The 15,047-nt window shown below is 32.7% G+C and overlaps 1 protein-coding gene across 1 annotated transcript in view; it reads right to left on the bottom strand.

Moving 5' to 3' along the window:
• Positions 1-10,267, bottom strand: part of LOC140044024 (polyamine-transporting ATPase 13A3-like) — a 28,565-nt gene extending 18,298 nt beyond the window's left edge. The window contains exons 1-11 of the mRNA XM_072088505.1: positions 10,174-10,267; positions 9,645-9,730; positions 5,823-5,990; positions 5,512-5,594; positions 4,688-4,802; positions 3,765-3,925; positions 2,911-2,980; positions 2,278-2,412; positions 1,572-1,638; positions 569-700; positions 167-337 (exon numbers count right to left, since the gene is read on the bottom strand). Coding sequence (XP_071944606.1) covers positions 167-337; positions 569-700; positions 1,572-1,638; positions 2,278-2,412; positions 2,911-2,980; positions 3,765-3,925; positions 4,688-4,802; positions 5,512-5,594; positions 5,823-5,990; positions 9,645-9,725 — 1,183 coding nt within the window. The 5' untranslated portion in view covers positions 9,726-9,730; positions 10,174-10,267. The remainder of the gene's footprint in view (positions 1-166; positions 338-568; positions 701-1,571; positions 1,639-2,277; positions 2,413-2,910; positions 2,981-3,764; positions 3,926-4,687; positions 4,803-5,511; positions 5,595-5,822; positions 5,991-9,644; positions 9,731-10,173) is intronic.
• Between the last annotated feature and the right edge of the window lie 4,780 nt (positions 10,268-15,047).

Genomic DNA, 15,047 nt, shown 5'->3' with positions numbered 1-15,047 from the left:
TTTAAAAACAATGGCAATGGCAGAGAACATGCATTAGAGCGCATTAATTATCATCATTAGATATCACTTTCCCATTAGGTAGGGCTAATTGAACGACATGTGATGCATTATAAACCAATCAAATGGTAAGGGTACAAGCAAGTGTGTTATAACTGCAAATAGTTACCTGTTCTGAGTACAACAGCTTTAACTTTCTCATTACCATAATGCCTGGTTTGTATCAACTTAGTACCACAAAATAAAGTGTGTCGTTTATGTATTTCAGGTGAATAATCAACATCTTTGTTGCTGTCAGGTGGGTTGGGTAGAGGTGTCTTGGTGACTGGTACACTCTCCCCTGAAATAAATGAATTTAGAGCATGTGATAATAAGTATTATGGTAAATATATTAAAGTAAAAACGAGGTGTTCTTCCATGAAGACTTAAGAAAGATAAGTATTTTCCACAAAACTATATAGGTATAAACAATCGTTAAGCACCTCTCAGGTGAGAAAATATACTTGCTTTAGGCACAATGAAGAAATCAGGGGGAGAAAAGAAGCATCTTCAAATTAAATATTTTTCTAACCTGTAAGCATGCTTTCATTAACAATGCAGTTACCAGACACTAATACAGCATCACAACTCATCATACAACCATTAGAAGGAATGATTAACAAGTCACCAGGAACAAGCTCCTGACTGTCAACCTCACATACACCTGAAACACAAATAGAAATACTATTTCAACCTACAGTAAAAAAGCTAAATTGGACACGAGACTGAAAGATTTCATAAAATCTGAAATCATGACACAAACATGCGTGTTACTTGTCTTACTAACCGCCGTATTATTGAGTACATCAGGCCATCATTTACTAATTTTTAAATTATTAAAATATGCATTGTCTTTGTGTTAGAGAGACCACAAATGTATGTGTTTCATATAATAATAATAGTTTTTTTTATATACCGTATATGCTTGGTTATAATCCCACTTAAAGTCTAATCCCAACCCCTACTTTATGTCTGATTTCACAAACAGGCATATCCCCAGGTATAGTTCCAGTATTGACTTTTGATCTGGATGTAGGCCTCTTTCTAGCCAGTTCAGATTAGTTTTTACAAGAACTGTTTACCAATATTTTTTTTCCTGAACCAGAGTCCCATCCCAAAAGTCGGCCCAATTTCGTGTTCAATGGGAGTGGGATTATACCAGAGGATATACGGTATTAATCTATTAATTGTATTCAAATAGACAAATATATAAATTAGCCTGTAGCCTATGGTGGGGACCTTAGTAGCTGCTCTCCTCTCGGACCAAGAGGTTTCTGAAGCTTTGTCCCGATGCTCATGTCCCTGGTCGGATCATACTGTACCTAATGTACAACATATTTGATGACTACCTATTCCCAATCATTTCATATACATAGTTTAAGCTCATTTTGCGCTACAGCCAATCCAACATCCTAAAACAAATGATTTCTATACAGTGGTATACACTTCATTGGATGATAAATCTAATGAAATGTTGTTGTTTGGCTATATTTAAGAACAGTGCCAGAGAAACCGAACTTTGTACTCAAACTTACTTCCATTAGATTTTAGAATTTTAACTTTACTAGTGTGTGCAACCATATCTCGCAATGTCACTGCTTGCTGAAAACATAAACCATAAAAAAAAAACCATTTATTATTATAAATATATATTATTTATCACATTTATTCAATCAATTAAGGGAATCAATACAATCGCATTAACTTGTTTGTGATGTGAAGAAGAAGCTAATTTAAATCAAATTACATGCCATGCAATTACAAAATGGATGTACTGTAAATTTAAATTACAGTAAAATTACATTATCTGTGACATTTAGCACTTAATTTTGTTCCATTTAATGTGGTATCTTAGCCATTTTTGGAACATCAAATAGCCGCCAAGCTTTAAAGATGTATTGTCCCCCTGAAAAAATAATTCTTAAAATATTTTTTTTAAATATGGCAATTTAATGTCACATAATAGTTATACACTTTGACCAAAAATTGCATCGAAAAAAAAATGTATTTACCTGAAAAAACTGTACAGTTGAATGTAACCTTTTAATTTGTCATTTTATAAGTGAAAATATTATTTTTTTCCGTTTTTTTCCTACAGAAGTGATTAACTTTATTAAAACTACACAATAATATATTCGAAGTCTGATTTTATTTTTCATGTTTTGGGGGACAATACATCTTTAATTGGAAAAATATCTGCAGCAACCATAACAGGTAGAAGGAAATACAGGGATGGCATACCTTGTGAGTTTCATACAATGATATGGTGAGTGATACAGCTGAGATAACTATGATGCAAACAGCATAGAAAATATAATGTTCAACAAACCACAGTCCACAACTAAACACTTGAAACATGTAAAATGGATTTAATATCTGTGGACAGAGAGAAGAAAATAATGATTACATGCTTGATAATAAAGGCATTTCTGTTAATTCCTGTTTAAGGCCCATTTACACTAGGACGATAATGATCGACGATAAATATGTATTTTTCATACATAAAACAAAAGAAATCCAAAAAAGATTTTATACTAGAGCTACAGGATAACAATCTATCCTTATTTTGATGAAAAGGATATTTTCACACGTCCAATTAAATGACTTTATGATTAGTTATACAATGCAACAATCTTATTGATCATGTCATTTAATTACAATTTAAAAATATTATTGGTATCAAAGACAGCATAAATGATTAACCTATAGTTCTAGAATTTAACTCATTAAGTAACTGTACTAAATATACTAATATATATACAAATATTATAATTTGACTAAAATAATATTGGTTATTTTGAGTTATTCAGCTGAAACACATCCTAAACAATTCCACATAAATCTAACTTATAACACTGTTAATTAATACTATACCTCTTCAATAAATAACTGTTTATAACTTTTAACTTCAACATAAATATCATTCACTCCATATATAAGTTGTCTGAAAAATAAACACATAAATATTATTATTTCATAAGCTAGATTGTAGCATGGCAACTCGATTCTTAAGCATGTCCAACCCGTTGAATTGGATAGTAAAATTAAAGTCATTAGAGAGGTTTTGCAATCTTACGAATACGATAACGAAAACGGATACTTTATGCACATGTATTCGTTTTCGTAAGCCAGTAAAAATCTGTTTCGCATGGCAACGAAATATTGAGGGCGGCGTCCAAAATATGACTGCGGTAAATTTGAGCGAATTACAGGTACGTGTTGCTTGGTGCTTGGCTGCCTAGGCCTAGCGTAACATCAAAGCGAGTGAGGACTTTAAAAACTGCTATTTATCAAAATTGACCTGGCATTTTAATAAATTATTTTAGTAAATTACTTTCAATAAATCTATAATTATACTATAATCATGAATCATTCCTGATTCAAATGCAAATTGTGCAAAATAGATCAAAAACTATACTCGTTTTGTAGTTACGAATATGACTGGTGATATTCATCAACACGAATACGGTTTACGAATATGAAATGGGGATCAGCTCAAAAGTTTCACAAATGTGTGACGTATCCGTTTTCGTTATCGTAAGGTTGCGAAACCTCCCTATTATCTATAGTTGAAAAGTTTTTGTCAAGAAACAAACAGTGATTCAAGATTACACAGTTTATGAACTTCATGCATCACTACTTCAATATCCAATTACTAAGCATTGGTTGTGTTTCTGTATTTTCAGTTAGCAATGCCTTTTTAAAAACTTAAGGACCTTATATCTTACTTATTCTTTTGTTCATCTTCTGCAAGACCCTTTAACTTTGTGTAGAATGTGGAAAGAGAAGTAGCAACATCATATGAGGTTAGCGGATGGAATGCCTGTTTTTCTTTGTTCCAAACATATTTCACCTTACGATGTTCAAAATAAACCAGCTTACAAGAATTCTAAAAAAATAACAAAAAATAGAAAATCAGAATTCCATTATATAGGTACTGTATAAGCAAAAACGTTAAACTGTACTTTAACAATAGTGTAGAGTTAAAAAAAAGGTCAATGGCTTGCGTGTCTGCAGTGTTGATATTCCGGCAGTAACTATATAAAAACGACTAATGACTTTTTTTGGATAAGAAAGACAAGTAAATAATTTATTATTCATTTTTACAGTTTATTCAACAAGAATAATTTCGAAAATTATCCAGGAATACTACACATTAAAAAGATGGCTCGGTGGCGCTGATTGGACGCCAACAATTTTACAATAAAGAGCGTTTACTTACTGCCCTCTCTATAAAAAATGTGTTACCATGTTTCCGCAGCCAAAAATTAACCGATAAAAATTAACCAATAAACTGCCTGTGGAAACATGGTTTAACCAATTTCACAAAAATTAACCACTAATTATCTCATTCAAATTGGATAATTATCTGATAAATAAAAATAATATTTAACCTATGACCTGCAAGACAAATTGTTGTGTCATGATTGGGCATCTGGTTGTTTGATAATGACTGATCATGCGCACTTTAAATTAGTTTTGGCTTCGGAAACACGGCCTTAGATTAGAGGCTTCAGGAAATTGTAGCATTATTATAATTGAAAGGTTATTATAATACTTTTCTTTTTTCAACCACCTACAATATGCAGAAACAAAGAATGCTTTATTTCATTAATATTCTCTATTTTTGTTCAATTATTATTTCACTTACTTCACTACTGTTCTCGGAATGTATTAAAACTTGAGATTCATCAACATCTATCTCATCTTCAGATATGGTTGATTGAGCATCCCCACCAGGTCCAGCCTCAGTATCAGCTTCTAGACTAAATAAAATTCACAGAAAATTGTTAAAACATAATAATATATCTATATTTTATTGTTATTTCTACTACTGTATTAGGATTTTGTTGAATTTTTTGTTTAATATTAATTTTTTCAACTGCAAATTTATATCTTTTTCCACAATTTATCTATATATTATATTTTGTGTAAAAATTGCATTAAATCTGGCCTGGCAATTGTAATTTTCTTTTATGTGGTTTTATTATATCAAAAAGAGAAACTTAAATATTCAAATATAACTGTAATGTAAGTAGCGTAAAAAGGCAACATATTCGATGATAGGATTAGTCATGAAAAACATGTTAGCACTATTATAAAATGCCTTTTAAAAAAATTCTTTGTGTATACAACAATATACAACATGAAGGAGGAACTGATTTAAAAAAGCAAAGCTTGTGCTGAAAGTGGAAAGAGAATATATAATACTCAAAAAATACAATTTAAAAACAAAATAAATTACATGAATAAAAATAACAAAAAACTACAGATAAATAAAAAAACAACTTTTTTATCTAATTTTTAAACATAGTTAAATAAATAATCGTTTAAATTAGAAACAAAATGTGTTTAGTGGATGAATTAGTTAAGTTTTCAGGGATTAAATTCTATAACTTCTTGGGGCCGGTGAAACTAAAAATGATTTGTTTATAAAATAAAAATTTAAAAAAATATAAGCACAATTATTTTTACCTTGGTTTTCTTAGGAGTGTATCGACACTTGTTGAGAGCCTAACTATCTTAATATTTTCTATAAAAAATTCTCCAAACTTGTTCTGTGAAATAAAACAAATAAATTTATTAGAGGTGCCATTTATCATGCGTTTGTCGTGCGCTAGTACCATTTCTCGCCATCTATGGGTGTCATTTAACAACATTTTCTTCTATCGGTGGGACCTGTGGCTCAAATACTAAATGTCTACAGCCCTCGACACTTTGGGCAACCCTCTTAAAATAGTCCAGCGACCGCCCCTGATAACCCATATACAATGGAACACACATACTTTTATCAGTAATATTTCAGCTTTTTGTAGAGGACACATTGAGCATGTGCAGTAAATACGCCAGTCTTTCTTCCAATGAAATACAAGTTGTAGAATTCCCAATGACAAGAAAGTAAAGAATGTAACACAAATCTTCTTTGTTTTGTTTAAAAGATAACCTGTACACACCTATGAAAAAATTGTAAAAAAACAATGCAATACTATCAAATTTTGAACTAGAAAGCCACTCCGAGAGTACATACCTCCGCCTACTGTAAAATTCTCCTACATAAGATTTCTCCGGTAAAAAAAAAATATATATATATTTGTGTGTGTCTTAATGCTGTTTGTGATTTAGGCTAATTTCATTACAAGCATGTGTATGCGAGTTTGGTGTAATGGTTATGTAACAAGCCTTTCAATTAACAATAGCTTCAGTTGACTAACAATAGAACAGCAACGCGAAAATCAAACGAGTGAATTTGAAAAGAAATAGTTTTTTCAAACTACTCGCATCAAAAAACGTGCACATTAAATCAAATTATGTTTTAAAATTACAAATCACAAATTATAACTCTTGCCTCTTGTTAAAAAATGAAGTTTTTTGGACAAGTAGTTCAGTTTACTTGTTACTTTAAGACTGCTCGCCGGCTTTTGAAAAATTCTGTCCTATCTTTTAACACTAGCAGGTCTAAAAAAGTATACTAAAAAGGGGTCCAGAATTGGGACCATGGTCCCAAAATGGTCCAAAATTTAATGGAATGGTCCTTGACCACATATCTATCTGTACTTCATTTTGGTAAAGATCTTGTAATTACTTTTTGAGTAATCCTGCTAGCAAACAAACAAACAAACAAACACACGCTACCGATTACATATACCTCCTTGGCGGAGGTAAATAAGTTTTTTTTATGTAGGCATAGAATCAGATAGAAAATGTTAAATTATTGGATCCTGTATATAATATGTAATGTTTATCGTATTTTTTATGTTCTTATACGTTGCTTTTAAAATTTGTATCCTTGTAGTAATCATGTCTGTTTTTAATATATTGATTGGTTTAATGAACATAAATATTGTATAATAGATAGTTGTAATAATTTTAATTAATTTTATTAATATACATTTTAAAATTTTGAAAATGTACTTATATTATTTCCATTTTAATTGGAAAAATAAATTTAATCTGAATCTGATCTTTACAATAATCGTCTATTTACAATATTTCTGAAATGGAATATGCATATCCACGATGTTGTTAATAGAGCCAGTAAGAGATTACATATGTTGACATGTTTAAAAAGATTTGGAATGCCTTGTAATCATCTGCGTCAAATGTATATTAGCCACATAAGACCTGTAACTGAATATGCGTGTCCGGTATGGCACTCTGCCTTAACCATAGCACAATCCATGGAGCTTGAATCTATACAGAAACGCGCATGTAGAATAATTCTCGGACAAAAATATGCATCCTATGATCAAGCAATTAAACTACTTAATCTTAAATTTTTAGATCAAAGAAGAGAAGATATTCTTCTTGATTTTGCTAAAACTCTTAACAAAATCGTCCCTAACGCACTTTCTAAATTGAGAGGCGAAACGTGTGGCAGGATACTTAGGAATGCTAAGAAGCAAAGTGAAATATATGGCAATACTAAAAGATTCAACAACTCATGTTTCCCAGCACTGTGTAGACTAATTAATAAACCAAAATAAACACAACAATAATAATAATAATAAGTAATAAGTACTTTCATCAGTTTCTTCCAGTTTTTTTTAACTTTTTAACTTTTTAATGTTGTAAATTTTGATGTTTGAAAGCTTGTACCAATTTTATATGTAAATCTCTCGCAATTCAGTTTTATTTTATATATACTGCAAAGAGAAATATTGAATAAAAGCAGAATGAATGAATTTCTCAATTCTGTGGCGGATCCAAGATTTCAGAAACGGGGAGCACCAATAATAGACATGGGGTGTACCACTTGCAATTTGGTCATTATGGTGCATTTCTATTATAATTATATTATTAATAAATTGCAATGACCCCTGCTTATCCTCTACACAAAATCTTGGGGGTGGCGCGCATACAGGTACAGTAATAGAGTAAATAAACACACACACAGTCTCTCCATAATTAACACAAGACCTACTAAATTATACTGAATTTTTTCTGCATAACAGTCAAAAAGAATAAAAGTTCAAATGTAAATAAATGCTGGGGAATAACCAATTTCTTACAGCTTATCAGGCCGAATTCCACAGCCATACTAATTTACGCCCAGGAGACCCAATATTGCGGCGGTAGGCTTCTATGATATAAAATGATATCAAGTACATGTTATTGACATACTCTAAGTGATAAATTTAACATAAAACAAGTTAATATCAGTTAAAATATTGTTAAAACTTTTCAATCGTCACAAAACATCACCGTCAAAGATGGCTGTCTTCAGTTTCGGAATAAAATCAGTATTTTGACAGTCTTTCACATTAAAAATGTATTTATTTTTTATTTTATTTATTTTTTTATTTATTCGACTTCTCACTAACTCAGTTAGTGAAGGATCTGGACCAACAGGTGGTAAACACCTCTAAAACGGTCCAGTCCCAATTTGCACAGTGGCTGTGTTTGTGTGGACTAGTACACCGGGGTAACCCCCTACTCGTCTCGAAAGATGTACTAGGTTCTTTAAAGTGCGCATGAGCTATGTGTACACTGGACCTACGGTTGATAGTCCTTATCCGAGAAGACTCGTTCTACCACCAGAACCATGGAGCGAGTGAGCCTCGAACCCTTGCCGATGTTATGGCTACGTAATTACGGTTCCACTGTCTTAACCGCTCGGCCACTCACTCGCTGTAGAATTAAACTGTTAAATATCACAGTTACATTAAATTTAATACCACATTCAAGGGGGAGGGGGGTGCCAGCTGGCTTGGGCCCCCTCTAAATTTCGCAAATTGTAATGCAAAAGATAGGGGACATCAAATTAATTTCAGCACTCATTTCACTACTTTTAGGCCCTGGGCCTCCGCTATTTCAATATATCCTGTATCTGCCACTGCAATAACATTTTATAGAATAAAATCCTACCGGGGTGTAAATATAGTATGACCTGAATTGTACACAGGTGTGGCTGACATACACATGCATGCCAACATCTGAAGTTAAAAAACAAGGTGGTATTTTTCAGAGCCATATATATAAAGAGTTACGGCATTGGATTATAGTCATGTGATATGCAGATCAAATTGTGTCAAACTTGTCTCCATTAATGCATGTAAAGAATAAGAGCAACAATTCGAATTCTTTTACACAAAAATGGCTTCTAATCTTCAATGTTGTAACTCTTTATCTTTTTGGCTCTGGTATTTTTTGGTCAACAGCACCCTCTATCTATTATCGAGAGGTAAGGAGTGCAGTATGTTTTTTATTTTTTATTGTATTGCTATGGAGGAAAATAAATGTCTTTTGAATTGAATTGAATTGAACAAGCAGTATCGCGAGGGGAATCCTCTTTCCGTTGAGAACAAAATCAGAAAATTATGACTGCAGATGGTCGTACATATTTAAATATCATAATTTTGCTTGTGTGTTAAGCCTTTTTGCTATAATTTAATGCAGAAAACCACACATATGCGTCAAAATTTAGTTATCTTTTTAATCGGGAGAAAATGTGGAAAAACAGGAGCACAATATTGCTGGGAGACGAGGAGTAGTCTCCCGGTGTTGGCATGTATGCATACAACAACAAAGTCAACTATTAAGCTTCTTACCACTAAAATACTCAACAATCACTATTCATTAACCATTTATTTTGATGCCAGTTTTCTTACCATTTCCTCATCCGTTTCTAGATTTAGAGTGCATGATGACTTATGTGCCATGCCAGCAACTGTGTAATTGTGGGAATTCATAATACCTGGGGAAAATAATAAATATAAAAAGAATAATTATGCAACAAATTCCTTGTAATATCAATGACAGGTCATGACTGTGGTCTTTAATTAAGTTTTCTTACGCGGATTTAAATAAGGAACACAGATTGATGATCGAGGTAGCCTAGCTTGATGCCACTAGCTAGTCTAGCAGGTCTACAGCCTACTAACTAGCTAGCTAGAAGGGATTCACAAAAGAAGCAAGTAGGCTAGAGTAGTTATTCAAGTTAGTAGTGTAGTTGGATATTCGTAGGACTAGCTTACTACTACTAGCATTGTCCCATACGGCGCCCCGTACTAGAGAGGCCTATCTATATTATATTATAGAGCCTAGGCCAAGATAGAATGGCCTCCCTCTACACGGTCGTACTACTTTTCGCCCGGTATCGCCTGGTAGGGTTTTATGATGTAAAATGATGCCAAGTACATGTTAAGATTCTTTAGTTAAGATTTCTTTATATATTTCACGTTCCAGAAAATAGTTAAAATATTGTTAAACTTTCATGAACTCGTCAGCAACAACAAAACATCACTTATCACAGAGGAGTGTCTTCAGTGGATGCTAGTCAAGTCGCCCCATCGCAAAGTCGCCCCATACAAAGTCGCCCCTTACACAGTCGCCCCATTGCAAAGTCGCCCCAAAACAAAGTCGCCCCGACACAGTCGCCCCATCGCAAAGTCGCCCCATCGCAAAGTCGCCCCAACGCAAAGTCGCCCCATCGCAAAGTCGCCCCATCACAAAGTCGCCCTATCGCAAAGTCGCCCCAAAACGTTAAAAAATAGTTTACAAGTGCGTAAAATGTCGCAATGATACACAAAATAACACGGAACGTGTAGGCATAAAAAGGGGAAGCCCCGCCATGTAGTCTCAGGTCACACGATCGGCACGCACCCCCATCATCAGAGAGGAAGCCCCCGACTAATCACTCCGCGGTCGCACTAACGTGCTAGCTTACCAGAGGGAAACCCCCGTAATTACTCCGCCGTTGTCGTCGTACTACAACTACAACGCAACATCTGAAGATGGGGAAACCCCGCCGGAGTTTTACGATGATATCAGTCGCGTTCGAAATCGGTCGCGTTTAAATTTGGTCGCGATAAAATGATGTTATAAGATCTAGATTATTTTTACTTTGGTCGATGAATATGTATTATTATTATTAGGCCTATATTAATAATTTGTAAACATACAGTAGTTTAAGATTATAATATTATCCAGCATAATGTCATTTAACAGTACATAATTATTTAAATGTGAAATATTTTATAGGAAACGTAGGCTACGTCTGTGTCTTTTATTTTATATGCAACAAATTAAGTAAAACAATTTATTTATAAACATTCAGTTTACTATTATATACATAGTATTACGTAATGAACATTGATTGTAAGCCTGGAAAGGCAATCCCATCATTATATCCATTATAAAATTGCATCATATCACCACTATATGTCGTAATGACGTGCGTGTGTGTATTCGTCGTACGTCCGTGTACGTATTATTCCGTGCCTCTTCACTGTCTTGTTTAATTTAAAATTAAATAAATACCCGATATGAGGATATTTATTAGGCATGATAATTAGAATGTTCTAGGCCTAACCAAAGGGGTTGAAAAGAATTCTTCAGTAAAATGATCATTGTGCTGTTGAATAAAAGGACTCGCCATCTGAAACATTCTCTGAAACCAATCGGAGCTGCGCCTTCTGGTATCTGTTTCCTCACAGCTGCTACGTCTTTCTGCTGACCGTCGGGGATTCCCCTTTTTAAAAAACACGCACACGATACTGTACGATGGTTTTTCCATGGTCAAAATGTAGCGTTTTAATTTTACTAAAATACCTGCATGTAAAACAATCATATCGGCAATGAAATCCTTTTTTTTTATTTCTTTATTTTGAAAAGTCATTATAAAATTAAGACACATAACTTGTCAATAAATGCAAAATGATCAATAAGTAGCCTATAGCACTCATTGTCTTACAACACTGTTATTGTTTTAACTACTGTAAATCTATACGAAGGCCTAGGCTACTACACATTTATACATTTATTATATTATCCTAATTAGCTTATCCTAAAAAAATAGCTGGTATCCACGCGTAGGTTGAAGAAAGATTCGTAATTGTGGCTCTGGTAACTAATTTTAAAATCATATTAAATTAACATTTTCGAAACTATAAATCAGGGATAATCTTTTTAGAACTTTCAAACAAGGGACTATTTTTTTAATGATTTTTAAAAAGCACATCACTCCATTAAAACCTGTAAAATAAAAATTAAAACACAAATTATGTATATAGGATCATGGATTTCTTTAATCCATGATAGGATAAACATTATACTGTATACGACATTTAGCGCGACCAAAGTAACAACGCAATCGATATCAAACGCAACCAATATGATTAAAACCGTGGGCGACTTTGCGATGGGGCGACTTTGCGTTGGGGCGACTTTGCGATGGGGCGAATTTGCGATGGGGCGACTTTGTAATGGGGCGACTTTGCGATGGGGCGACTGTGCCGGGGCGACTTTGTTTTGGGGCGACTTTGCGATGGGGCGACTTTGTATTGGGCGACTTTGTATGGGGCGACTTTGCGATGGGGCGACTTGACTGGATCCCTCTTCAGTTTCGGAAAAAACATAATTAGTATTTTTTATATACAAATATATAAAACGTACAATTAAATAATTATTAAATATCACAATAATATTAACATTTTATATCATAAAACTAATAATAGACCTACTACTACTAGACTAGCTGCTGTGTGCGCTTCTATCTGTCTTCTGGCCTAGACTAGCACTACTGTACTAGCTAGCCTACCTAACTTAGCCTACTACTACACCTACGCCTAGCTAAGCTAGACTAGTTTGCAGTAAGTAGGCCTAGGGCCTAGTTAGGCCTAGCCTAGTCTAGTACTAGCCTAGGCCTAGCTAGTAGCCTAGTAGTAGTAGGCGAGGCCTAGCTAGTAGCTAGAGAGGCCTGGCTGGCCCTAACTAGCTAGGCCTAGGCCTAGATAGTAGTGATAGTAGTAGGCTGGCTAGAGTTTGCATTTACTACAGTATGTTAAATTAATAAAATTAGCTAATAAGAAGATTTAGATTACTTTTCAACCACCGGTATGGTAGGCTTAATAATAATAATATACAGTACTGTATTGTGTTTATACGCTTCACAGTAATAGTCCAGATCCCTATGTATTTTGAGCTATATTGTGTAGTCGTTTTTTGATAACTGAGAGCTATCAGTGTGTATAATCCTCGTACATAATTGTTTCTTAGTTGTAATAAAGAACACATTATTATAATATCAAGCATGTTATTATGATATACAAATTTATAGGTATCAATACTGATATTTTTACTTTAAAAAATTTCAATAAGTTTTTTAATAACACAGAAACAACATTCTTAATTTAACAAATGATATGTAGTACTACTAAATCAATGTCTAATTGCATAAGGACTATGTGTGTACAGTATTATGATCAGTGTAGTTACAATTTGATAACTGAGCACGCATCTCACATCTACCTCATCAATAATTATTATTAATAATCTATATCACGTTGTTGAATATGATGAGTGTAGTCATAATTTGATAACTGAGCACGCATCTTTTAGAATCTACGTCATCAATTTTAATATTAATATCATATATCACATTGTTGGATATGATCAGTGTAGTCATAATTTGATAACTGAGCACGTATCTTTTAATATCTACATCATCAATAATTATTATTAATAATCTATATCACATTGTTGGATATGATCAGTGTAGTCGTCATTTGATAACTGAGCACGCATCTTTAAATATCTACCGCATCAAAATTAATATAAATAATCTATATCACATTGTTGGATATGATCAGTGTAGTCGTAATTTGATAACTGAGCACGCATCTTTAAATATCTACCTCATTAATAATTTATATTAATATCATATATCACATTGTTGGATATGATCAGTGTAGTCAGAATTTGATAACTGAGCACGTATCCTTTAATATCTACCTCAATAATAATTTATATTAATATCATATATCACATTGTTGGATATGATCAGTGTAGTCAGAATTTGATAACTGAGCACGCATCTTTTAATATCTACCTCATTAATAATTTATATTAATATCATATATCACATTGTTGGATATGATCAGTGTAGTCAGAAATTGATAACTGAGCACGTATCTTTTAATATCTACCTCAATAATAATTTATATTAATATCATATATCACATTGTTGGATATGATCAGTGTAGTCGTAATTTGATAACTGAGCACGCATCTTTAAATATCTACCTCATTAATAATTTATATTAATATCATATATCACATTGTTGGATATGATCAGTGTAGTCAGAATTTGATAACTGAGCACGTATCTTTTAATATCTACCTCAATAATAATTTATATTAATATCATATATCACATTGTTGGATATGATCAGTGTAGTCAGAATTTGATAACTGAGCACGCATCTTTCAATATCTACCTCATTAATAATTTATATTAATATCATATATCACATTGTTGGATATGATCAGTGTAGTCGTAATTTGATAACTGAGCACGCATCTTTAAATATCTACCTCATTAATAATTTATATTAATATCATATATCACATTGTTGGATATGATCAGTGTAGTCAGAATTTGATAACTGAGCACGTATCTTTTAATATCTACCTCATTAATAATTTATATTAATATCATATATCACATTGTTGGATATGATCAGTGTAGTCAGAATTTGATAACTGAGCACGTATCTTTTAATATCTACCTCAATAATAATTTATATTAATATCATATATCACATTGTTGGATATGATCAGTGTAGTCGTCATTTGATAACTGATCACGTATCTTTCAATATCTACCACATCATTAATTAATATTAATATCATATATCACATTGTTGGATATGATCAGTGTAGTCATAATTTGATAACTGAGCACGTATCTTTTAATATCTACCTCAATAATAATTTATATTAATATCATATATCACATTGTTGGATATGATCAGTGTAGTCAGAATTTGATAACTGAGCACGCATCTTTCAATATCTACCGCATCAATAATTCATATTAATATCATATATCACATTGTTGGATAGGATCAGTGTAGTCGTCATTTGATAACTGATCACGTATCTGTCAATATCTACCTCATTAATAATTTATATTAATATCATATATCACATTGTTGGATATGATCAGTGTAGTCGTCATTTGATAACTGATCACGTATCTGTCAATATCTACCTCATTAATAATTTATATT

Source organism: Antedon mediterranea, chromosome 3 (assembly GCF_964355755.1).
Source record: "Antedon mediterranea chromosome 3, ecAntMedi1.1, whole genome shotgun sequence".
NCBI lineage: Eukaryota > Metazoa > Echinodermata > Crinoidea > Comatulida > Antedonidae > Antedon > Antedon mediterranea.
The sequence above is the reverse complement of the archived record's forward strand: the minus strand, read 5'-3'. Positions and strand labels throughout refer to the sequence as shown.